Source organism: Brassica napus, chromosome A3 (assembly GCF_020379485.1).
Source record: "Brassica napus cultivar Da-Ae chromosome A3, Da-Ae, whole genome shotgun sequence".
In the NCBI taxonomy this organism is placed as follows: domain Eukaryota; kingdom Viridiplantae; phylum Streptophyta; class Magnoliopsida; order Brassicales; family Brassicaceae; genus Brassica; species Brassica napus.
Window position 1 is genome coordinate 27,180,108 of NC_063436.1, and position 22,502 is coordinate 27,202,609.

General features: G+C 36.1%; 4 protein-coding genes, 2 long non-coding RNA genes, 1 other non-coding gene and 1 pseudogene across 9 annotated transcripts; 2 read left to right on the plus strand and 6 right to left on the minus strand.

Moving 5' to 3' along the window:
• Nucleotides 1-399: 399 nt before the first annotated feature.
• On the plus strand, nt 400-1,352 carry LOC106440901 (small ubiquitin-related modifier 1). The gene is made up of 3 exons (XM_013882672.3): nt 400-533; nt 812-961; nt 1,036-1,352. The coding sequence occupies exons 1-3, from the start codon at nt 459-461 to the stop codon at nt 1,105-1,107; spliced, it is 297 nt and encodes a 98-aa protein (XP_013738126.3). The 5' UTR covers nt 400-458; the 3' UTR covers nt 1,108-1,352.
• Nucleotides 1,353-1,437: 85 nt separating this feature from the next.
• LOC106440899 lies at nt 1,438-3,719 on the minus strand (annotated as a pseudogene).
• A 2,807-nt stretch (nt 3,720-6,526) lies between these two features.
• LOC125590377 lies at nt 6,527-7,463 on the plus strand. Of its 2 annotated transcripts, none has more exons than XR_007326689.1 (2): nt 6,527-6,755; nt 6,968-7,463. It is a non-coding gene; the product is annotated as an uncharacterized LOC125590377 (long non-coding RNA). The 2 variants fall into 2 exon arrangements; XR_007326690.1 differs by having other exon boundaries at nt 6,535-6,755; nt 6,977-7,463.
• Nucleotides 6,645-7,255, minus strand: LOC125590379. The gene is made up of 2 exons (XR_007326691.1): nt 6,716-7,255; nt 6,645-6,680 (listed from the first exon to the last, which is right to left on the minus strand). It is a non-coding gene; the product is annotated as an uncharacterized LOC125590379 (long non-coding RNA).
• Nucleotides 7,464-8,213: 750 nt separating the features above from the next.
• On the minus strand, nt 8,214-10,736 carry LOC106440902 (probable beta-1,3-galactosyltransferase 4). 2 transcript variants are annotated; one of them, XM_022716941.2, is made up of 11 exons: nt 10,335-10,736; nt 10,096-10,192; nt 9,967-10,007; nt 9,663-9,874; nt 9,524-9,587; nt 9,368-9,440; nt 9,171-9,291; nt 9,002-9,089; nt 8,792-8,917; nt 8,605-8,711; nt 8,214-8,535 (listed from the first exon to the last, which is right to left on the minus strand). In XM_022716941.2, the coding sequence occupies exons 1-11, from the start codon at nt 10,460-10,462 to the stop codon at nt 8,387-8,389; spliced, it is 1,206 nt and encodes a 401-aa protein (XP_022572662.2). In that variant the 5' UTR covers nt 10,463-10,736; the 3' UTR covers nt 8,214-8,386. The 2 variants fall into 2 exon arrangements, with proteins under 2 accessions (XP_022572662.2, XP_013738127.2); XM_013882673.3 differs by having other exon boundaries at nt 9,967-10,010.
• A 1,328-nt stretch (nt 10,737-12,064) lies between these two features.
• On the minus strand, nt 12,065-13,172 carry BNAA03G48340D. The gene is made up of 2 exons (XM_013882674.3): nt 12,852-13,172; nt 12,065-12,747 (listed from the first exon to the last, which is right to left on the minus strand). Exon 2 carries the CDS (start codon nt 12,729-12,731, stop codon nt 12,273-12,275), a length of 459 nt encoding a protein of 152 aa, XP_013738128.2. The 5' UTR covers nt 12,732-12,747; nt 12,852-13,172; the 3' UTR covers nt 12,065-12,272.
• Nucleotides 13,173-16,132: 2,960 nt separating this feature from the next.
• LOC106440904 lies at nt 16,133-18,414 on the minus strand. The gene is made up of 6 exons (XR_007326688.1): nt 18,198-18,414; nt 17,911-18,038; nt 17,645-17,814; nt 17,268-17,345; nt 16,913-17,057; nt 16,133-16,836 (listed from the first exon to the last, which is right to left on the minus strand). It is a non-coding gene; the product is annotated as an uncharacterized LOC106440904 (transcript).
• A 203-nt stretch (nt 18,415-18,617) lies between these two features.
• LOC106444654 lies at nt 18,618-21,982 on the minus strand. The gene is made up of 10 exons (XM_013886105.3): nt 21,714-21,982; nt 21,338-21,459; nt 21,119-21,258; nt 20,626-20,708; nt 20,276-20,490; nt 19,853-20,113; nt 19,574-19,672; nt 19,403-19,450; nt 19,099-19,186; nt 18,618-19,042 (listed from the first exon to the last, which is right to left on the minus strand). The coding sequence occupies exons 1-10, from the start codon at nt 21,880-21,882 to the stop codon at nt 18,867-18,869; spliced, it is 1,401 nt and encodes a 466-aa protein (XP_013741559.2). The 5' UTR covers nt 21,883-21,982; the 3' UTR covers nt 18,618-18,866.
• Between the last annotated feature and the right edge of the window lie 520 nt (nt 21,983-22,502).

Consider the following 22,502-nt stretch of genomic DNA (forward strand, 5'->3'; position numbering starts at 1 on the left):
CGGTTCCGTTCGTCAGACTCCCTCCTACTGGAAATTGACAAGCTAATCAGACTTCGGATTGCAAGCTTCCGGCTCTCAAACCTCTGGCCTCTGGGCTCTAGTTTTTGTTTATCTATTTAAGCCATTTGGCTAACTATGCTAACGCATTGTAACATTTTCTTTCTCTCGCTTTCAATAGAAAATCTTTTTGCAAAAAAAAAAAAAGTATCCATTCACCAGACGTTGAAGGCGACAAGGATAAAGTGAATGGGCCAATCATTTATTAATTTTAATTGAAGCCCACATCACACCTAAATAAAAGTCCATACAAAAATCAAATGAACTATTCTTGTGTAGAGTTTGACACGTGGCATGCTCTTATTTCTCTATTTAATAATGTAGCAGCATGAGTTAGGGAGAAAAACCCTTGTTATAATAAAATCTTTCAGTGGGAGGAGTTAAAGAAAGTAAAAGGAAGGATGTCTGCAACCCAGGAAGAAGACAAGAAGCCCGGAGACGGAGGAGCTCACATCAACCTCAAGGTCAAGGGTCAGGTAATGGGTTTTCGATTTCAATGTCTTCTCTAAGTTCGATTAGGCTTTCCGCTTTCTGTGATTCCCAATTCTAGGGTAAAGTTAGTAACTTTCTTATGTCCATGCGATTGTAAACTATATGCTCTAACATAAAGTTAAATCCTTTTTTTGATTTTCGTTGCAAACATGAGTATCAGTCTTATGTATTCTAGTTTCCATAGAGTTCTAAAACCTTTATTGGCAAATGTATCGATGCTCAAGATCAGACTCATGTTGTTTTTGTGTGTGTGTTATAACAGGATGGGAATGAGGTTTTCTTTAGGATCAAGAGGAGCACCCAGCTGAAGAAGCTCATGAACGCTTACTGTGACAGGCAATCCGTGGACATGACCGCCATTGCCTTCTTGTTTGATGGTCGTCGTCTTCGTGCTGAGCAGACTCCCGATGAGGTATATAATCATTCCATCTGACTAGGCTGTTGTTAGCCTTGCAAGTTTCTAATGCTAAATCTTTATTATTACAGCTTGACATGGAGGACGGTGATGAGATCGATGCCATGCTCCATCAGACTGGTGGAGGCGTTGCTCTGGCCTGACAATTATCCGGATTTAGAGTTTCATGATTAAGATTTGTGTGATATGAATGGTTAAGTAGTTAGTTATCAGCATTAGGATTTGCAGACTTGTTTTTTTTATCGTGACCATTGTCTTTAGAAAACTAATATGGTCATGATGGTTGTTAAAAGACCTTTTGGTGGATTCTTGGTCTTGTTCGTTTGATATTGTCATCCTAATATCACATGACACTATTTGCTCTTAATGATGTTCTTTGAAACGATTATCTAAAGTTAATTTGTAAATCTCAGAAGTTAGACCAATTAGAAGTGATGATGAAAAGCTCATGTATATTAAACTGGGGAGCCATATCTAAAATCCACTTAGCTTCATCTTAACATTCAACATGGCTGAGGAATTTCATTTTCATGAAGAACATACTATATTTATCCAAAACATGAACTTACAAAAGAAGAGAGCAAATCTTGGGAACAAACACTCACAACCATCATAGAAGAAACACCAACAAGTTTCAAATGCAACTACCGAAGAGTTTGCTTATTTCTGGTTAACACTGCCACTACTAGTCTTTTGCTGGTGAACTTTGCTTCCTTCAAGCTCCTCCTCTTGGTTTACTACAACCTATGGCTTCAAAGATGAGAGCGTTAACCTCCTTAAACCTTTCCTCTGACAGAGAAGCATCCGCAAGGAGCCTACATGCCTTCTCCTCTGTAGCTTCTTCGTAATCTTCCTTCCTCTTCAGCACCATGTGACCACTTATCTCCCACACAGCTGGGTTCACCTGCGATTCGAACACCTCGGTGCTCACTTCACCTAGAGCCTGTTTCTCTGCGTAACACTGCAATTGACATTATTTAAACAGTTATTCAATGGATCCTAAAACCAATAATGATCTAAAGGCTTGTCAGCTAAAGGTTTATTTATACCTGTGGCATCAAGAAGATCTGCCTTCCACAATTAGAGATGAGAACGTTGAAAGGAACGTTGTTGTTCTGGAGGCAAATGCAGGCATCTGATACAGTATCAGATAGGCCTTGCATAGAGTTTCCATCTTCAAAGAGAAGACCTCTCATAGGGTGGCTCAGAAGCTCTGAGATTTTCACGCCATTATCAGTGGTGATCACCTCCTTAGAAGAAGCTTTCTCTAATGGAAAAGGCATGGCCAAGTAATATGCCTGAAAGTGAAGATGGTTGATAGTGGCAAAAGCACCAAGGCTGTTGTAACCAACTCTGAAGTAAGGATTGGCAGCCTCAGAAGCCATGTGAAGCGCAAGCAACATGCTTTTGTGATCCATCCTCTGAGGCAAGCAGTCAAGAACACAAGGAATCAGCAGCACATGCCCATACTCGATGGGACTAACCTGTTATAAGCAAATATACAAAAATTAAATCTTTTGCTAGACAACAACCACTATTGAAACCAAGTCAAGCTTCTTTTACATTGATGGCAACAACACTGGGAGAATTCTCAGCGACAAGAGGCATGCAGGGGAAGAACCGAGCTTCGGCATCTTCACCAGCTTCAAACTGGAAGAGCAGCTCTTCCTGGCTAACTTTAGTGAAGTTGAACTTGCTGCCATCGAAAGACTGCAAAACCTTATCTACACGGAACTCGGTTGGTCTCTTTAGGTGACGACCTTCGTTAAGCTGAGCAATAAAGCCATACTTCCCCGGGATGACCTAAAAACAACAATGAGAAACACCAGATTGGCTTCACAAGACTAAACAAGGTTAGAGAAGAGAAGAAATGTACTTTGGTTACGCAGGCAGTGAGATCGTAGCGAAAGAGTCCTCTTTGGTACCTATCCTCCCACTATAAACATAAGAACTGATATGAATTGATACTCATTCAAGCAACAAAAAGACAAAACTGAGTCTCTCTTTACCTCGCCGAGGACAAGGGACTCGAGAAAAGCCACCGGAGGCTCTCTAGCTTCATGGCTGACAACCACCTTCTCTCCGGATGTTTCCAGTTTCTTGCATACGTACAACGGAAGCCTTGCCACTGAACAAAACCACATCAATTAGATTAATTCAAACAAGCAAAAAAAAAATCAATGATTCAGCAATAACTCGTACTCACCGTCAACACAACAAGCTCTGAGGCAGTTCCGTCCACAGCCGCCGACAGAACCATCGGAAGCCTCATCCTTCTGGTAATTAGACACGACGGTCGGAACCCTCTTGATTTTCAACATTCTCAAAGAAAGACTTTCCCCACACGAAATCAAAAGGAAACTCAAAAGAAATCTAAAAGCTAATGGAAGAAGGAAAGAGATGATTTTGGGAACGGCCACCGGCAAGAAAGAGGAGATCGGAAGGGCTGCCGCCTTCAGACGGCAGGGCTCCACGTCCTCCGTGCGGCGAAGGAATAGACTCGATTAAACAACAACCCTTGCGTCCGACAATGTTGACGTGAGAGCTAACGCCTCGAGATGGGCCGTATATAGCCGTGATTGCTGATGACGGAAAACGAATGGGACCCTCAAAACAGCTGAATCTACGGCGGAGAGAGGGGATACAAACTCGAGAGTTCAACGAGAAAGGAGAGATCTTTCGATGTAAAGTTCCCTTTATTTTTCCACTGGTAGTGTGAGTTTTGGGAAATTGAATGGCTTTAAATAGAATAGCAGATGAGTGAGCCTGAGACCAGAAACGTCACAAATATCTTTGTTTTTTTATATTATTATTACTTCCTTTCGATAATTGACAAAAAAAAAAAAAAGTTTTGTCCTATGTGGCTATGATATTTATCACTATATATTTAAATTTTTTTTTTTGCTAAATATCATTTAAAAATGAAGATTTGGTTACAAAATAGCTAACTCGAATCTGGTTGACACCAATTCTGTTTAATAGAGACGGCAAAAAGTTCTAAGAAACACAAAATTATATAGAAGTTCTTGTATATAAAACAAATCCGAAAATATATGCATGCTTGCATTATAGTGTACGTCAATATGATTTGTTAATTTTGCAGTAATTGAATAGAAGCTCAAATTATATGTAAAAAGACCTTGATTCATTATGTGACCAAAATGTTTGTACACTAAAGTTCTAGTTCAGTCGAAATTTTATGTTGTTAGATATGAAGTTCTTGGGAGATCAGTTTTCTATGTTGTCTATTATAGTTTGTATAGTGATTACATATTGGTACATATAAGCCATATATAGATTGATTTATATAATTGGTTTAGTCGGTCAGATCATGTATATAAAAAACTTTGTTCATTTTAGATTAATTAACGAAAAATGAGATACTTTACTCATATGGTATCAGAGCCAAAACTTTAGATCATGGACAAATGTTTTGAACCAGAGTAGCCTAATTTCTCCATATTGTTCTTCTTTTGTCAGGAAACTTGTAGCTCAAACAACGTTTTACCGAATATAGAACCAGTGGTAATCTTTTTAATAACCACAAAATTCGCACCACAAAATATTACAAGCGGATATTTCTGAGGAGAATCTCTCATTCTAGAGAGTCACGTCGATGGTTGAGAACAGCTACAAATATCATAGAATTTCGAAAAACAAATTAGTGGAACTAGAACAGTTCCAACTATTTCAACTCAGCTTGGCTGCAAAAGAGAATCTTACGTTAACTTCAATTCACATAGCAAATGTACGATCCTGGTCCCTCAAATGATTTTAGATTTTCGATTCAAGTTTCCAACTATTTCAACTCAGCTTGCTTGAATACTCGCATAGGGATTCTCTTTGTGAAGAACTTCGGTAGCTCGACCACTAAGAGTGACTTAGAGCAAAGAAGTGTGTATGTGACCTATTTAGAAAAAAAAAACAAGGTTACAGAGGATATGTTTGGAAAATCTATTTTCTCTATATTGGGATAGTGGCTAGTATTGATATGAAACGATCCTAAGGTTTTGTTTTAGTGCATTTTTTTCATCCAGATGCTGCCAAGAGAGTTGCAGAATCTGAACATGGTAAATTGGTAATTCCTCGTTTAAACTTTAGTACACTGTCATTAATACCAGAGTTAGTGATTTATTTCTTTCACTATTAGGACCAAAAGAATATTTCGGAGGAGAACCTCACATTTCCGAGAGCCACGTCGATGGTTGAGAACGGCTACCGATATCAAAAAAATTCGAAAAACAAATTAATGGAACGTGTCGGGTCAAGTGGGTAAAACTAAAATTGTAATAGTTAGACTTTGATGATTCTGTTCAAAACGAGCTTGTAACCGAATCTGATTCCCGATTTATCGAATGAACTGATAAATAATATATTTTTTTAAATCCAAGAGCTTGAAATTTTTTGATTATGAACACATTCACAGCAAGCAGGCATAATAAAATTCAATGAGAAGTCCAAGATTTCCTCATAACTATTTTGACACCTTTAATTTTTCTGTGCCAATGTCTCTGTAATAGGTTTTCTACTATGTAGTAACTTCAACTTTCAACAAAAATGTTTATCAATAAGTCTAAAAACATATTAACAAAAAAGTCATGTATAGATCAAGATTATTAATATTTTATGTTATCTTTATAGATAAATACATTTTATATGGTCACGTTTTCATACGCTGGACGCTGTGTGATCGTAGTAACCACTACAAGGCTCAGTGTGGGGTCTGTGAGGACAATCCGTCTGTCGATATAGAAATAACGGAATAGTTTGAGACCACATCTCTATCTGGACGGTATCTTTTGTTTTTTGATGTCACTGAAAATTACACTTAAACTAAAAACAAATGAAGGGAAAAAACTACATGATTGAAGATTCGGAAAATCAAAGGAAAGTATATAACTCTTGAACCACATAATTGGTATGTGGTCCAGTACATTTTTTTTTTGGCAATCTCTACCATAATCGCTCCATGCAGGATTCTTCAGATTATCATCATCCGTCTGTGAATAAACGCCAAACACGTGACTAATAAAATCTATACAAAATCATTACTCTCCAGTTGTTAGACCATGATTATCGCAGCACCTTAAGTGGGTTTTTAAAGTAAATAACCCATTTAAATAAATAAAAACAAAATAAAAAAGATATAATCGATCCTTAATTAGGGATTTTGGAAACCGATCCTTTAGCAACCACGTGTCCACTCAACGTCTCCTCCAATTCTCGGCTTCCAACCTTCTTCGTCGTAGTCTGCGACCTTCCTCTCTCACCCAGCGGTTGAACACCACCATAGACGATGGAGACTTCTCGGAAGAGAAGTTCGTCGGGGCTCCTCTCGCGCTCCTCTGATTCCGTGGCGGGAGCTGAGGAGGAGGCGGCGGAGGAAGAGGCGGGAACTTGCCATCGGTTACGATCGCCTTGGGTTGTCAAGTTTGAAAGGGGATCCCTTGGGGGAAACGTAGCCGGTGAATCTGTGGATTGTTTGAGAAGCCGTCAGAGAAGAAGGGGCATGTGTTTCCCACGGCCGAGATATAATCCTCACTCAAATTGATTGAGATATCATCCAACGTAGAAGAGTTGTGTTACTATCCTCTCGAAATCTCTCCCCGACAATGGTAAATTGACATGCTTCTGTTCTTGTTTTGTATTTCTTCCTCTCTTAATTATGACTTTTTGCTTATTGATTCTGTAAAATCATTTGATGAGAAAATTGAACCTGATCTAAAGGCGACAGCGATGAGAAAATTGAACCTGATCACCTTCTTGTTCTTGTACACGGCATCTTAGCCAGGTATGATATGCCTTTGCATCTTGGTTTTTGTATTATAGATGCCTCTCATTCAGGTTAGGATAGTAGAAGCTTGCAAGTGTTGTTGTATCTGAAATTTTGTTTTTATCATTTCTGCTACACTCTGTTTTATAGTCCACTTAATGTATAGATCTAGGTTGTTCTTGAACTTGAGTGTATAAGCTGATTATCTGTCTCTATATGATGTGAGAGAGAGAATATAGGTTAGACAAGTTATCCAAAAGAACAAGAGCTTAAAGAAGATTTCCTTTTTAGCACACTCCCTCGGTGGCTTATCGCAGAGACATGCTGTTGCCGTTCTTTATTCAGCAGCAGTGTCACAAGCCAGTGATGGTGCTGCTCTCTCTAACTCTGGGAACTCACATCTTCCGCGAGGTAGCCTTGCTGGGCTCGAGCAGATGAATTTTATTACCTTGGCAACACCTCATCTAGGAGTGAGGACAGAAAGCAGGTTTTATCCATTTCCTGTTATAATAATTGGAACTCGTCAATTGTTTAGTATGATGTTAAAACGGTAGTTCTTTGGTCTCTCCCATTTTTGGAATTATGAGACTGATCATAGAGGAAGTTGTAGTGTCCACTCTAGCTCAATTTCCATAGCAGTTCATATAATTTTAGACAAGTTTTATTAAGAAACTTTAATTAAGAAACTCCCATTGGACCACTCAAAATGAGAGTTTCTTAACTAAATTTTTTAGGTTACTTTTATTAATTAAAAAGTCACTAAGAAACTTATTAGGGGTAATAGGGATAATCATGCTCTTACAATCAATTCCAAAGATCTCACAAGAGAGAGCTAGATCATGTTATTTGAATAAAATGAAACCTAAGCCCAGTATTATATATGCCCAATAAAAGGCCCACTTATTATGCAAGGAAACGACAATTGCAGACCTTAACAGAGAAAATAATTAAACAAAAAAAAAAGAAATAATCAAAAGATTTAAGAGAAAAAGACTAGAATAGCACCAAACCAAGTTTTTGTTCCCAAAGTAGCACTCAAGGCTCAAAGTCACAAAAATAGGTTTCATTAAAGAGGTAATGTACACTTATACCCCTAGGGTTAATTAATCCAAACTTTAGGGTTTAGAGTTAAAGGGTGGGGTTTTGGAATTAGGGTTTAAAATTTTATAAATAATAAATAATAAAATAAAAATAAAAATTTTAAAAACAGTTTCAAAAAGTATTTTTAAATTATAAAAAGAAAATCTGAAAAAAAAAATTTGAAATTTTTTTTAAAAAAAAAATTATAAAAATTTCGAATCTGAAAACATATAATCTGAAACTATAAAAAAAAATTATTTTTTTTGTTTTTATTTTTTTTATTTTTATTTATTTTAGTTTGTTTATTTAATTTAAAACCAAGGGTATTAGAGATATTTTACCCTTTAATGAATGTCATTTTTGTGACTTTCTCCTTCTAGTGCTATTTTTGAGACATAAACTTCAAAAGGTGTTATTATTGACAATTGCCCAAGATTTAATCATATATAGAAGTGTGTTGAGCAGTGTTGAATGTGTGTTGTGTGTGTGTCTATACTACTACAGTGTTGAGCTGATTCGACTACTCTTCTACTCTTCTTCTCTCAATGTGTATCTTCTGTTATCTTGTTTCAGAATGATGCAGCCATGAGAGCGTTTGGACCTTCTCCACACCTCCGATGAACATCCTTCATCCGATCAGCTGATCTACAAATCCCACTGCAGCTCCAATCAAACGACGCAACACACATGTTCCCCGCCTGCGCCTTCCACTCACAATCTGCACTTTCTCATCGATCAAACCTCCATACTTGAAAAATAGATAAAGGAACTTGGATCTCTTTTTTACCTGTAGTACCACAACACAGCCTACGGTCATCTACATGCTCCACATCCAATCCAAGAAACCATGATCCTAAAGACACATCCTCATTCACATACTTGTGTAGTACGTTTCTGTATCCACACAGTCAAACGTATGAGAGCGTATAAAGCACAAAGCAGATTAGTTTTTTTTTCTGGGGAAAGAACTCAACTTGTTTATAGATATGTAAGACGCTAACTCCCTGGAGATCGCGTAGAGCTGACCAGTGGCGTGGCGGAAGTACTTGTTACCCTCTTCTCCAAATTTCCAGTACTCCGGCTCATGATATCTCACTCCTCTTCATAAAGAAATGAACATGAGACAGACAAAACATTGTGTAATGAGACTGAAGAAGTCTGTTGGTAAGGTGAAGAGCTCTTACTTCTGAGCAAGAACGGGTCCAGACTTCATGCAACCAATGTAGACTCGAGGCTTCGTGCGGTATCTTGCTAGCTCTACTCCCAGCGTGGCTGCAGAAACAGAAGTTGAGATGACAAGAGACATAACAATTTTTAGATAAAAGTAAAAGATGGTTTGATTCTCTCTCTCACCTATGTTTACATGGACATCATCGTCGACTTTAACGTAGAAGTCTGCATCCCACAACGCAAAAGCAGTGGTGAAGTAAGATTTAGTCTTTGCTGACAGCTCTAGATAACCTTCAACGTGATCCTTTGTACTCAAAAACATTACATAAGAATTTTAGAGAACAGAAAGGCATGATGAAACCTATCCACAACTCTCTTACCAGCCTCAAGAAGTCTCCATGTTTACTTTCTTCAGCTTGAATCGCTCTATCAAGAATCCCTCCAGGAGTGGCACTACACACGAGAAAACACTAATATTATTTATATTACATGAATCAACCACGCAAGTAACTATATGTGCCTCTCTAAGGTACTACCTATGGCCTATTACAAAGCGCATCACTATCCCTTTCTCTTCCTCTAGCTTCTTTCTCTCCTCACCTAATGTAAGAAGATCAATGTTCAGTCTCACACAATCAACTTAAGAATGAGACCTAAGGGATTAGATGAACATACCGGGAGGCATCCAAGTAGCACGAACCGAATCCCTGCGCTTTCTGCTGTTAAACGCAGTGTTGATCCCAACAACCATCAGATACTTTCTTCTGGTAACAGTTTCAGGGAGCTTGAACTCATCAGAGACTGGTGAACCGTTCGTGATGGATTCTTGCGCGGCTCTTGCAGCCGCTAGTTCCATTTCCAGAGTCGAGATCGTTTTGCCTAGTGTTCTGCGTAACACACTTATTCAAGCTCAATGCTAAAAAAAAAAGAAGAAGGAAAGAAGTGAAGTTTCATATCAGGTCTTTTCTTAATCACTTACTGAGTTGCATCAGGACTCTTGTACACTTCTCCAAGGCTTGTCTTCTAATGAAGAACAATACGGAATTAAGAATGTCCTTCTAAGGATTCATGACACTTATCAAGTTCCACCTAAAGTTAGAAGACTTACTTTTGATGAATCACAGTCCTCTGACATTAAGAGCAGCCGTTCATCTGAAGCTGCTTCCCTTGATGATGCAACATTGGCTTCAGGCTCTGGCCACATTCTATTTAAACACACTCAAAAGATAAGTTTTTTTTTCCCTTCTTGTAAGATAAAGTTGCAATTTTTACCGGAATATTCAAAAACAGAGGATTTATATATATTGAAGAGTTAGTTAAATCTACAGAGCAGTGTTCTGTTATTACCTGTCGGAGAAGAGAGTTCCCGCGCAGAAGAAACCGATGCAGAGTAAGAAAGTCCATTTCTTTGAGACAAAACTCTTTGAAGCCGACGACAGCTCTACTCCTCTATGGTGATGATGCTTCAACGACATTTTGTTGTGTTTCTAAGCAAAACCATATAAGGATCTTCTTCTATCTATCGATCCCAAGGGAACCCAGAAAGAAAGAATCTCATCAAAGAGCTACTAAAACCCCAAACCTCCAGTTTTTTTTTTCAGATCCAGAAAAAGATTATTAGATTGATTCCTATGAAAAGTTTGGAGAACAATGTAGGGAGAAGCCTAGCAAGAGAAGTCGGGGCTTTGTTTTTGTACTTGCGTTACGAAGCTGGAGAAAGAAAGATGAATGGAATCTTATTTTTATCATTAGTGCCGATTGTGTGTTTGTGATAGTTTAACAGACTAATAGTGCCCATTAGTAGTTTAGTACTTAGCTTTATTAGTTAACCTTTCACTTTACAGTAATAAATAATACAGTAGCAAAGGAGATTAGACATTACGAAGCTACCGACACTGACTACCCGACCATATAAATTGAACAACGAACATAGTCCAATACTCAAAACAATAGAAAGAATCTCTCAGTTCGCAGAGTTATGCAATCTTTCATCAGCAATCTTTGTCTTGTTATTACATAAATGTGCGGGCGGGTATTGTAAAAATTACTCAACATGAAAGATGATATGTTTGATCCTGAAGTTTAATCGAGTTTCCTTGTTCACATGTTGCTGTCATAAAATGGCGACAAATGGAATCAACATCGACCCACGTGCGCACCACGTGAACCTCAATCAATGCTTCGGTTTTTGGAACCGTTTAAGAACGAACATTTTTCGGATCGGTTTGGTTCAGATAGTGTCGGGTTCGGTTCGGATTCTTATTTTTTTTTATAGAACTGAAGTGAAACCATGTAAATAAATCGAGATTGGTTCGGATTTAAAGCCAAAACAATAAAAAATCCCGAAAATCTGAGTTAAACACGAAAAAAATCCGAAAAATATCCAGGTAATTCGGATAGTTCAGATTTTTTTAGATATTTTTTTATTTATAAATAATATTTTATATATACTAAAATTAAAAATAAATAATTTTTTAATATATTCAAAAAAATTCGGGTACCCATTCAGTTCTCGATTCGGTCTCGGTTTGATTTTGGTTTTCTGGATTTAAAAATATAAAAACCGTTCGGGTTTTTGTAATTTTCGATCCGGTTTTGGTCTCGGTTTATTGGTTTGGTTCCGGTTTGGTTTTCGTGTTTTGGATAATATGCCGAGGACTATCCCTTACACCTCACCTCTATTTTTCCTCATACATGATAGGGGTTATTTGTGAAAATACATGATAGGGGTTATTTGTGAAATAACCAAAAAAAAGTGGGAAATTAGTTTTGTAGAAAGAAAATAGAGAGAGATGAGAAAATAAGAGAGAGAGAGAGTGTGAAATTGGTTATTTAGTTAATTTTGGGTTTTTGTTTGGTTATTGGGTGTAAATTCCCTACATAATATGTCTGGTTAATAGAGAGATCTATCAGCGTTTTTTGTTTGTTCAGCTAAGTGTCATTTGCTGTTTGAATATCGCTGTCATCGACGGTTCGAATCGTGTGGTTCAATGAACCCCAAGCTGTATAATCTTTATTTCACGAACGTCTTTTTGTTTCTCTTACTTAAAAGTCAAATCTTATAAACTTTGCATCAGTTTCAACAATAATAGACCTTTGTTTTATTATGCCAAATTAAATCACATATTAATACATACATACATCCACCTTAACAAACTAAAGATTTTAAAAGAAAATTCTAATAGTTCCTATAATGAAAAAAAATCTAATGATAGTGAAAATATATATAGACCATTCATATATATATATAAACATATAAATATATAATAATCTACAATCTTTTGTCTATTCAAGAAATCCAGTTTTCTTCAATACTGCGTTCCTGACTTTGCTCAAATCTCTTCCTTTCAATTTCCTTCCAACTCCTTCCATAACCGAGGACGACGATGATGACCGACTCCGCCGCAGAAAATACTCTTCCGGTGATACATTCTCATCATCATCATCATCATCCTCTAGTTTCTTTGTCTTCTTTCTGTGAACCATTGACGACCACTCTGGAACATTGACAGGAGCCGAGTGTTGTCCCATATGTGCCATTTCTTCTATGCGCTCCCTCTCTGGAATCATCCTAGGCTCACTCGAAAGAAAAGTTTGTGCTAGTAAAGAGGGTTTACTCGTATGGTTGCTGATCATCAACGAGGGTTGATGATATCCATCAAGAACATCCCACACATCTTCTTCTTGATAATCTCCATCTTTCAAAGATCTCCACACATCATATCTCTTGATGTTCTTCTCCATTGATAACTCACTACTTCTACAAACACAACAGAGTAACAATATATAAGGATTTTTAATTAGCGTACTCCTCTTAGCCAGCCACAAAATAGCAAAGAGAAAAGAATGTAAGAATCTACCTACCTTAAGTTTATTAGTTGAGCCTTGGAGACTATACTAATATAGTGAGATTTATAGAGTTGAATCTGTGACAAGAAAAACAGTAAAAAGAGCTTGAGAATTTGAGAAGAGAAATGAAGAAAGTGACACAAGAGGTGTGGGATTGAAGATCAACACAAGGATTGGTTCTTATGTTGTCTTCATAGATATGATCCAAAAAAACATGGCCAGGACCCATAGATTATACGTCCGGACAATAATATATCTTGCATCATCAATGTTGGTGCGTTCTGTGATAATGAAAAGTCAAACAAAGTACACTGTCTACCAAGGCATATGTGATCAAACTTACTTTGAATGCTTCACCACGTGAAGTAACTTATGATTTGAAACTACTAGTTATATATTAGTATATGAGTATCACATGGACTATGTTAAGGGTTAACTATAATATCCCACTTTTTGTTTCTAAAATAAACCAAAAAGTTCACAGATTCATCCCCTTTAAGATTAAAATTTTGAGCCTTTTAACTTTTAACAATAGTTCAGTTCGGACGGCTGACCTGGTAAAATATTAATATCCAAGTTTTAGGACAAAACTGCAAGTCATCAGCGTTTGTGTATTGTGTTGATAAATGATACCAGAATGCATGGTGTTTCGTGGTGTCCATAGTTGGACATGCCCTGCGGTGGATTTTTTAACGAGACCACACATTTACCTACATGATAACCGATGATAAATCTGATTAAATATAGCTAAAAGTATCTAAATCTTAGAAAAATATCTAAAAAGAAATATCGTTAATATTCGCTAAAGTTTCTTAGATGACCGGAAATATTATATATGTCGGCTAATTAAGGTGATGATTGTTTCATTAGTTTTTAGTTTTAGTTTTTGGTTCTTAGATTTTAGTTTTTGGTTTTTAGATTTTGGTTTTTAATTTTCAGTTTTTGGTTTTTGGTTTTTAGATTTAGATTTTGATTTTGGTTTTTGGTTTTTCTGTATTTTTTTTTATTTTTCAAAAATTAATTAATACATTACCTTAAAATAATACAACAAAATAGCAATAAATATTTAGACTTACAATTAAAATTATATAAATATTATGATTATTATTTTAAAATAAAATACATTAACATATTTTAATTATCATAGTTTTATAAAAAAATATATTATAATAAAATATATATCATAAAATGTATATAAATTGCACAAAAATAAAAATATTTAAAAGTTTGAAACTGCTTAGAAAATTTTCTTATATTAATTATTTTCTAATTTTTAAAACTTAAATAGCAATAGTTTTTCTTATATACATATTATAAATTATACAAAAATAAAAAAAACTTCAAATTTAGAAACTAATTATAAATTGTACTAATAAAACATATTATGTTTTCTAATTTTTATTTATTTTTAATTTGACTAATAAGTATTAAAATTATTCAATTATTTTATATATAGAAATTAATAACGAAGTTCTAAAATTATTTAATATTATTTATAAAATATATAGATTTATTTTACGGATATGAAACACAAATAAATTATATCACATTATTGTTTAAATTATATCTAATGTACAAAAAACTGAATGATTATTTATCTGTATGAAAATATTATTTATTAATTTAATTCTTTGTTTTTCATAAAAGTTCGCAAAAGTTGGTTTTTGGTTTTTCTTCCTAAATTGGTTAAACTTTTCAAAAACTAGTTTTCCTAAATTTTAGGGAATCTATTTATTAAAAATTTTGATTGGCAAATCAAATGATTTCTACAAAAACAAAAACTAAAAACAAAACTTAATTGGATGAAAATTGATTTTTTCAAAAACAAAAACTACAAACAATCAACCTCTAAAATGCATATTATAATTGCATCTAATCTAAGCACGAGTGAATGAGTTGAAAAAGTTTGAAAAAAATAATATTTTCTCTATTCAATTTTAATCGGACACACAAATTAATAAAATATATATTTTTATATATTTATTAAATAAAATGTTATTATCTATATATTTAATCACATTTCAACCAATAAAAAATCAGGTCAAAATATAAAGTTAATTAATTTACATTAAAATTATAGAAAAACATCTATCCTAAAATGAAAAAAATTATTCTAGAGCACAATTAAAATGAAACAGAGGAAGCAATAGTGATGTGATTTGGTTTGGTCTTTAAGAACAGACAAAACTTTTAGTTTGAGAGGAACATTTTCAGTGGATGTCAATTGCTTGGGGCCCTTTTGAGTAGCCGCCATTCATCGAACTTTGATTTTTTTTTTTTTGTCAACTTCATCGAACTTTGATACTCTTCTTTAAACAAAAAAAAAGAGACAATTTCAGGTTTTGGTTTTATCTATGCTGACCTAATCAATTTGAGCCATGATTTGTGAGAGCGACGGTTTGTATATTCTGGGCCTTAATCAACAAATACATTTTGCGGTCCACAGTAAAGACCAACAAGCTTTCATAAGAATTCGTCTAAGAGTGGGCACTGATGAGTGATGAGTAAGAATATGTGTGTTATGTTTACGGAAGTATGAAATCATCACCAAAGTACAATACTAGATAGCTACGCATAACCTAATTTACACTGTCCACCAAACATTCCCACACATATCTTCTTAAAAATCTGCATCCCTAAAAGATCTACATTCCTTATGTCTCTTGTTTGTTCTTCTCCACTGATGGTACTCGCTTGCTTCTACAAACAGCATAATAAGACCAGCAAAAATAATTGATTAATTAGACAAGAGCTCCCAACTAGTCGCATCATAGGAAAACTTAAAAGAATGTAAGAATCTAGGTACCTTTTGTCTACTTATTGAAGATGGGAGAAAATTAGTTATCAATATTATATGAATATATATGGTGTTTTTAATATATAAAATTTCAAGTGGAATCTCAGAGGAAAGAGGAAGAAAGTGACACAAGAGGTGTGGTATTGAAGAACAACACAACAAGATTGGTTCTTATTTTTTCTTCATGGATACAATCCAACCTATATAATATTATTTCCAGTGGCGGTCACTATCATCATCATCAATATTGTTTTGTTCTTTGATGATGAGGAGTTCAACGGTCAAACAAAGCACACTACACTAGTAATTAACACTAATATACTAAACCATTGTAGCCAATTTCACTTCTAGTTCCTTCACCATGGGAATTGAGTAGTAGTTTAATCATAATTCGAGACTAACGATTTAGATATCCCACATGTTTTACTAAATAAACCAATAGGTTCACAGCTCCATCCCCTTCAAATCCAGATGGAAATTTTGCGGTTTGAATAGAAAATGCAGAAGTGACAAATATCATTACATATAATTCGTTTTTTACCACTTTAATTTGAATCTAAGCATTAACATGAACAGATTCATAATTAAAGTAACAGAGCCAAGAGTTTTATCTTCAATAAGAACCCACTGTTCTTCTTCATTCGCTTTGCTTTCCCAAAAAAAACTCTGTGAAATGATACAACATAACCAAAGTAGAGAAGTGGCATACACTGATCTTCCTCTTTACGTATTCTTTGACGCCTGTTTTTATACAGAGAATACAACCCTCATTCATCAAGTAAACTACTTCTTGCGCAAACACCTGGTGGCCTTTGATGCAAAAGCCATTGCTTTGGCTTCGTCACTGGACATCATCCAATCCCTCTCAGCACGACGCTGCTGTTGCCTTGCATTCTTTGCTCGTTTAGGGGCTAACCGTGCGTCTCTCTCCGCAAACGCTAGTCTGAACTTCTCTGCTATCGACAGCTCACTGGAGGAGGAGGTCAATGATAATGAGGATGTTGTGGGTATCTTCACAACTCCTCTAACAACCCACGTCTTGGGATCAATATCTTTCACAAAGGGCTCGTCCAATGCAACGTCTGGTGATGCTTCTCGAGGAACCTCGTGTAGACTGTAAGTGAGAAACGAAGGCTTGGGGTTTACTACTATTCTTGGACATTCCATGGATAGCATCTCCAACGAATCTTTATCAATTCTTGGCTGCAGAAGAAGCAAGTTAGAAAGTAGATTCTTGTTATTAACTGATAGCTTAGTTGTCAAGAGGGACAATACGCACCCAAACAAGCCAACGCAGTGAGTGACCACCATGACCAATCTCTGTAACGTCTAGTTCTTCCCATGTGTCTCCTTCAACATTACTCAAGTCTGGCTTAAACAAACTCAAAGATCTGCGTGCGGTGGACTCACTGCTTGGGCATCCTCTGCAATATTAATTTTTTTTTCTCTCATTTGCCTGTTTTTTATAAAGTTTGTTAGCTCCCCTAGTCAAACCCACACAGTATGGGTTCAGTTCTATCTCACTTTTTACCCAGCAAAAAAAAATTACTTTAATTCACGAGTAAATAGACAAGCCAACCCTGAAAAATCAACAGATGAAAAGTCAGTTAAGTCCAATTAAAGATAAGTTTTACCCGCATCTTAGAGTTTCCAATGATCGGCAGTTTTGTACAAGCTCCGAGACTCCCATGGATGTGATCTTGTTGCACCGGCTGCATTACAAAAACAATGCAACTATATATTACACGAGATGGGCCCAAAAACACACACACACACACTTATCCAGTGAGCAGAAGATCCTAGCTCAAGAATCAACAAGACCAGAACTACAAAAAAAAATCACTATTCCAACCGAACAGAATCAGACATATGTTTTGGTAGATTGTCTTCTTCCCATCTTAAAGGAAGTAGATGGTTCCAAAAATTCGATCAATGGCTAATAGCTAAGCTTAAGAAACACACAGAGAAAGTATTCATGCTACCCAGCCAGCTAGTCATCTATTATTAGTACCTAATGTCCACAGCTCGGAGAGATTTGCACATCTCCGAGACTTTAGCTAACCCAGAATCCGAAACATCTGAACCGCTAACGTCTAGAATCTCCCAGGAAGTGTCAGCCAAAGAGACAACCAAATCATCATCCAGTAGCTTTCTTCTTTTAGCAATGGCTGCAATCGACATCTGTTGCACATGAATAATACGCCTTTTGATTAGCAATTACATAGTATTAACAGATAATACAGGTGAGAGCAAGTAAAACACAAAGAACTAAGCAACCTTGATGTCGGCAGGAAAGATGTCGGAGATATCAGCTAAACAAGGAATGATTTCTTCTAAATGCCTCCCAACAACACCAAGGCATAAGCTAATAAGAGATGGAGGTCCTCGTTTCAACGCAGAGATTCCTGTGATTTAAGCAAAAACCAGCAGACAAATGTCAGAATCCAAACACATAAACCTCAGCTGTCAATAAAGCTTTGCAATTTGCAGAAACAAAGAGCTAAGAGGAACGGATTAAGAGAGAGTCGCATAAACAAGAACGTCAGAAAGCGAGGGGGGCTTACGTGAGGAAGATAGATAAGCCGAAACAGGAATCTTTATTCTTTGGTTCATGACTCTTATTCAAATCCAGATTCTTGAGCGAAGTCGCTAGCTTTCCTTCTGAATTTCTAATTTCCATCAAAATTCACCGTCAAAATCAGAGATCGCCGGAACTTTCGAGTTCATAGGATTATTTGCGGACGGCGGACTATAGGAATCTCCGGCAAAGTCAACCGAAACAAAAAAAAACGATTAAATTAACCGGCATAGCGTCGTTTGTCGGGCCTAAACATTGTCCGAATTCAGACATGGGCCTTTTAACTTTATATTTGTGACGGAAGCTTCTGTTGCCGGTTTAGTTCATTTCGGTTCAATAATCTGGTTCAATAATTATTCCGGTTTGTTTTTTCGCTTAAACGGTAGCGTTTCAAACGCCATTTAGCGAGCTCTCAAAATATGGATCTATAATGTTTTTTTGCCAATTTATGTCAACCAAAGAATCATAAATAATGTTTTCACTTTTCACATTTTACAACAGTTTTTTTACCCAAATCCAACTCGATAAACCAATGAATCAATCAATGACTAGTAATAGACGAACCAAACAATAAACCCTTACTAGGTTGGAATGGAGAGGCAAAGAATGAAGGTATGAAACCAAAAAAAAGAAAAGAAAAAAAGGGAGACTCTAATTATGGAAACTTTGTGCCAAAGAAGCCATTAGGAACTGCAATGTGCATTGGCTGATTCGTCGGGAAAGGAGGCTGCATAACCGGATATTGGGCGGGGACGCTGTACGGTTGCAGTCCACCCGTCGTGAATGGTTGGGGAACGCATAGCTGCATCGGCTGACCAGCTGCAACTACACCTGCATCACAGATTGGTTAGGACCAAAACTTTTTTGGTTTAGTACAAACAAATTACCTTGATGCTTCAGGTATTGGACATGTTGTGCGGGTGGTAGAGGACGGGATAGCATAGGTGGAAGAGGCGGTGTTGCTTGAACCAGATTCTGTAAAAAAAAGAAGAAGAAAGAAATATGAAGAACTTGTACAAGTGACTGACTAGTTTTAATTCCTCTCTTACTCAGCACATACATTTGACAACATGTAAGTCATAGATTGATTGAACCTAAAACATTATCATAAATTCACCAAATTGCTTATATCTCGAGATACAAAAAACAAAACAAAAACTAATCCTCAAGTTATATGCACAAAGTTCTGACCTGAGAAACTGGTTGGAGATAAAGCTGGCCTGATCTCGCAACCATTACCTGGAGTATAGTAGAAGTCTTGAGAAACATATACACCAAGTAAAGTAACTACAGCAAATCAATTATAATACACCCCTTTTCTTTTTACAAAGTTAGTTTTCGGGGTTATCCATGAAATACAACCTGAGGATTTGGATTTACAAACATTGGTGATGCTTGAACAGATTGGTATGGAGAGGTGAATCCCTGCGGATGTGCCCTATTAACAATAGGCCCAATCATCTGCACAAAAGAGAGATGCAAATGGAAGAATGATATCATTTATTGCAAAAGACATTTTATAAAACTAACAATGTCAATTCAAAGAGATCTCTAATCTGATCTTCTATAAATATTCTCTCAACTGCAAGTTGTTAAGGCCCACTTGACATAATATGCCCGAGGAAAGGTAATAATACTTACGTGCTGAGGAAAGTGAAATACACTGACAGTATTTCCAGCAGTCAAATTACCATATGGCACAAACTTGGAATGTGGGGATGTTTGGGGCATATAAGGGCTGTTTCCAACTTCTGGGTAAACAGGTTCAGGAACAGGTAGCATGGGAGTATTGCTTGGTATATAAGCAACGTTTTGAATATCAGGCATAGCAGCAGGAGACGGTGAAAGACGTTTTGTATAAGATGGAGAAAAATTCTTTGCCTCTGGATTCAACTTGAACTCCTGTAATGTAATCAGTATGTGGTAAAAGTTCTAAAAGTAGAAACTCAGACTAAGTTGACAGCATATACCAACTACTCTGAATGTACTCTCAAAGATCTAGAGATGGATAATGAATTTTTAAGATCCAACAATCAATTTAACATAAATGTATACAGGAATTACCTTAGCCTTTTTTATGGCCTGGATAGGTATTGGTTCATTAGAAGATGCCTTGATACCCTGACACAACTCTGAGGTTTCATCAACAGTTTCACTTCGTGAGGATGACTTGTCAGTGGAAGAGGGTCTTTCAGCAGCATCGTGAAAACCATTACTTATAGGTTCCGGCGTCAACATATCTTCTTTTATTGGTTTAACTCGTTCGGACATGTTATCCACTGGATGGTCGTGTTATTTCACATGAACGAAAGTTGGAGGATAAGTACGTCAGAAGAAAATTCAATGTCCAAAAGAAGCTGAAACAAGTACACCAATAACAAGGAAGAAAACAGTTACACAGAAACTGAACTTACAGCTAGGACTTGAGCTTGGGATATCCTCCTGATGAACGTCAGGAATGTGTTCATTACGCTTCAAAATATTGGCTCCTGGCTGTCTGTCAACAAGAATCAGAGAGAATAAATAAAATTATCTAGCCAAAATTTGAGACATAGGTGTGTCCCAGATAGTAATAGACTTGTGCTAGCATTGATACAGTTGATGCAGCTGCTAGACTAGATAACTAAGATTGACATGGAAGTATTAAAAAAGAAAACCTTTACAGAATGGCAATACTGAGACGGAAACTGGAGTTTTCTAAAGATCAATACTTCATTTCCCCAGATGAAAATTCCTGTTTTCATCTATATAATCTATTGCTTTCAAAGCTAAAGAGTAAATAACAAAATCTAGCAAGTTAAACCATCAGAGATAGGACTCAAGAGAGTGATGATTAATCCATGCATAACCCTTTCACTATTACTCTCTGTATCAACATGAAAAATTTAAATGAAGCACACAGTTTACCTCCAATGATGATTTCCCCTTCCTTCAATACCATTTTTCTTTCCAGCAGATAAACGAGACTTAGAAGGTAAAGTCTCCATGGCTGATCCGACAATCTCACACTCACTATTCCCAGTAACACTTGATGGAAGCGAGACCCCCTAATCAAAGCATATCGCACAGACCCGTCACAAAACAAAGCTTTAAGAAAAAAAGTAACTAAACAAAAAAAGGACACACCTCTGCAACTACTTGAACAATGTTGGGAGACATAATAACAAGCGTCTCCACCACACTTCCGCTTGCAACATTCGCTTTACTTTTCCCCTTCTTAGTCATTTTCGCATTCTTCAAAACAATGCCTAAACAGAACAACAAAACACACATCCCAAGTCAGGAAATAGACAGCATAACGACAAAACCGTAACCAAAAAGTAGCTCTTCTTGATTAAAACAAGCTTAATTCCATTACAGTACTTGCTTAAACTATCTAATCACATTAAAACCAAACAGAATCTTCGATCTGATACCAAAGATCCAATTCAGATCTCTAAACTACGAGCATTATTATAGCAACACACACACAAAATCAAATTCAAAAATTCAATCGACGTACCAAAGCCGTTCTCGAAGGAAGCTGTGTAGAATACTCCGGAAAACACCGAGCCGTCCTTGACGTGAACATGAACCTGTAATCCGACGATGCACATAGTCGCTATTAAGAGCGTTTCGTTTAATGGTGACGATGGAGGATTGTCGTCTTCGAGTTTTCTTGCGTGTCCCATCCTGTTGACCCTTCAATGCAAATTCAAGTCTCTGAAATCTCTGGAAGTTTCTAATCTATCGCGGGCTGTTCGAAGCTAGTTTATATACACAGATCATCGTACCAGAAAATGGAAGAAGAGATCTAGAGTTGCGAGGTAACCGGTCAAGCGGACTCTTACTTTGTATATGGGCCGTTATTTTCTAAAACATACCCGGCCCACTTTGTTAATCTCCAACAAATTTTAAAAAGTTATTCCAAAACTATCATCTAATGATATATTTTTTTTAAATAACACTCAATTATTAAAAAAAAAAATACACCAACTTATAAACTGCAATCTCACCACCACTCTCTAAATATTAAATCTTAAACCATAACACACTAAACACTAAACTCTAAACTTAAATATTAAATATTTTGCTTTTTCTTTAATATTTGATAAATATTACTTTAAAATAATTTCCTTTGTGATAATTTATCATGATGTGCTATTTGAGTTTTTTATTTAAAAAACAAATTTACATACGAATGAAAAATTTGGTTGGAAACTAGTTGTATTGATTTAATTTTATATTTATTAATTCAAGAAATTAAAATTCATAATCTCTTTAAAATATAGAGAAGAGCTGGTTATTAAAT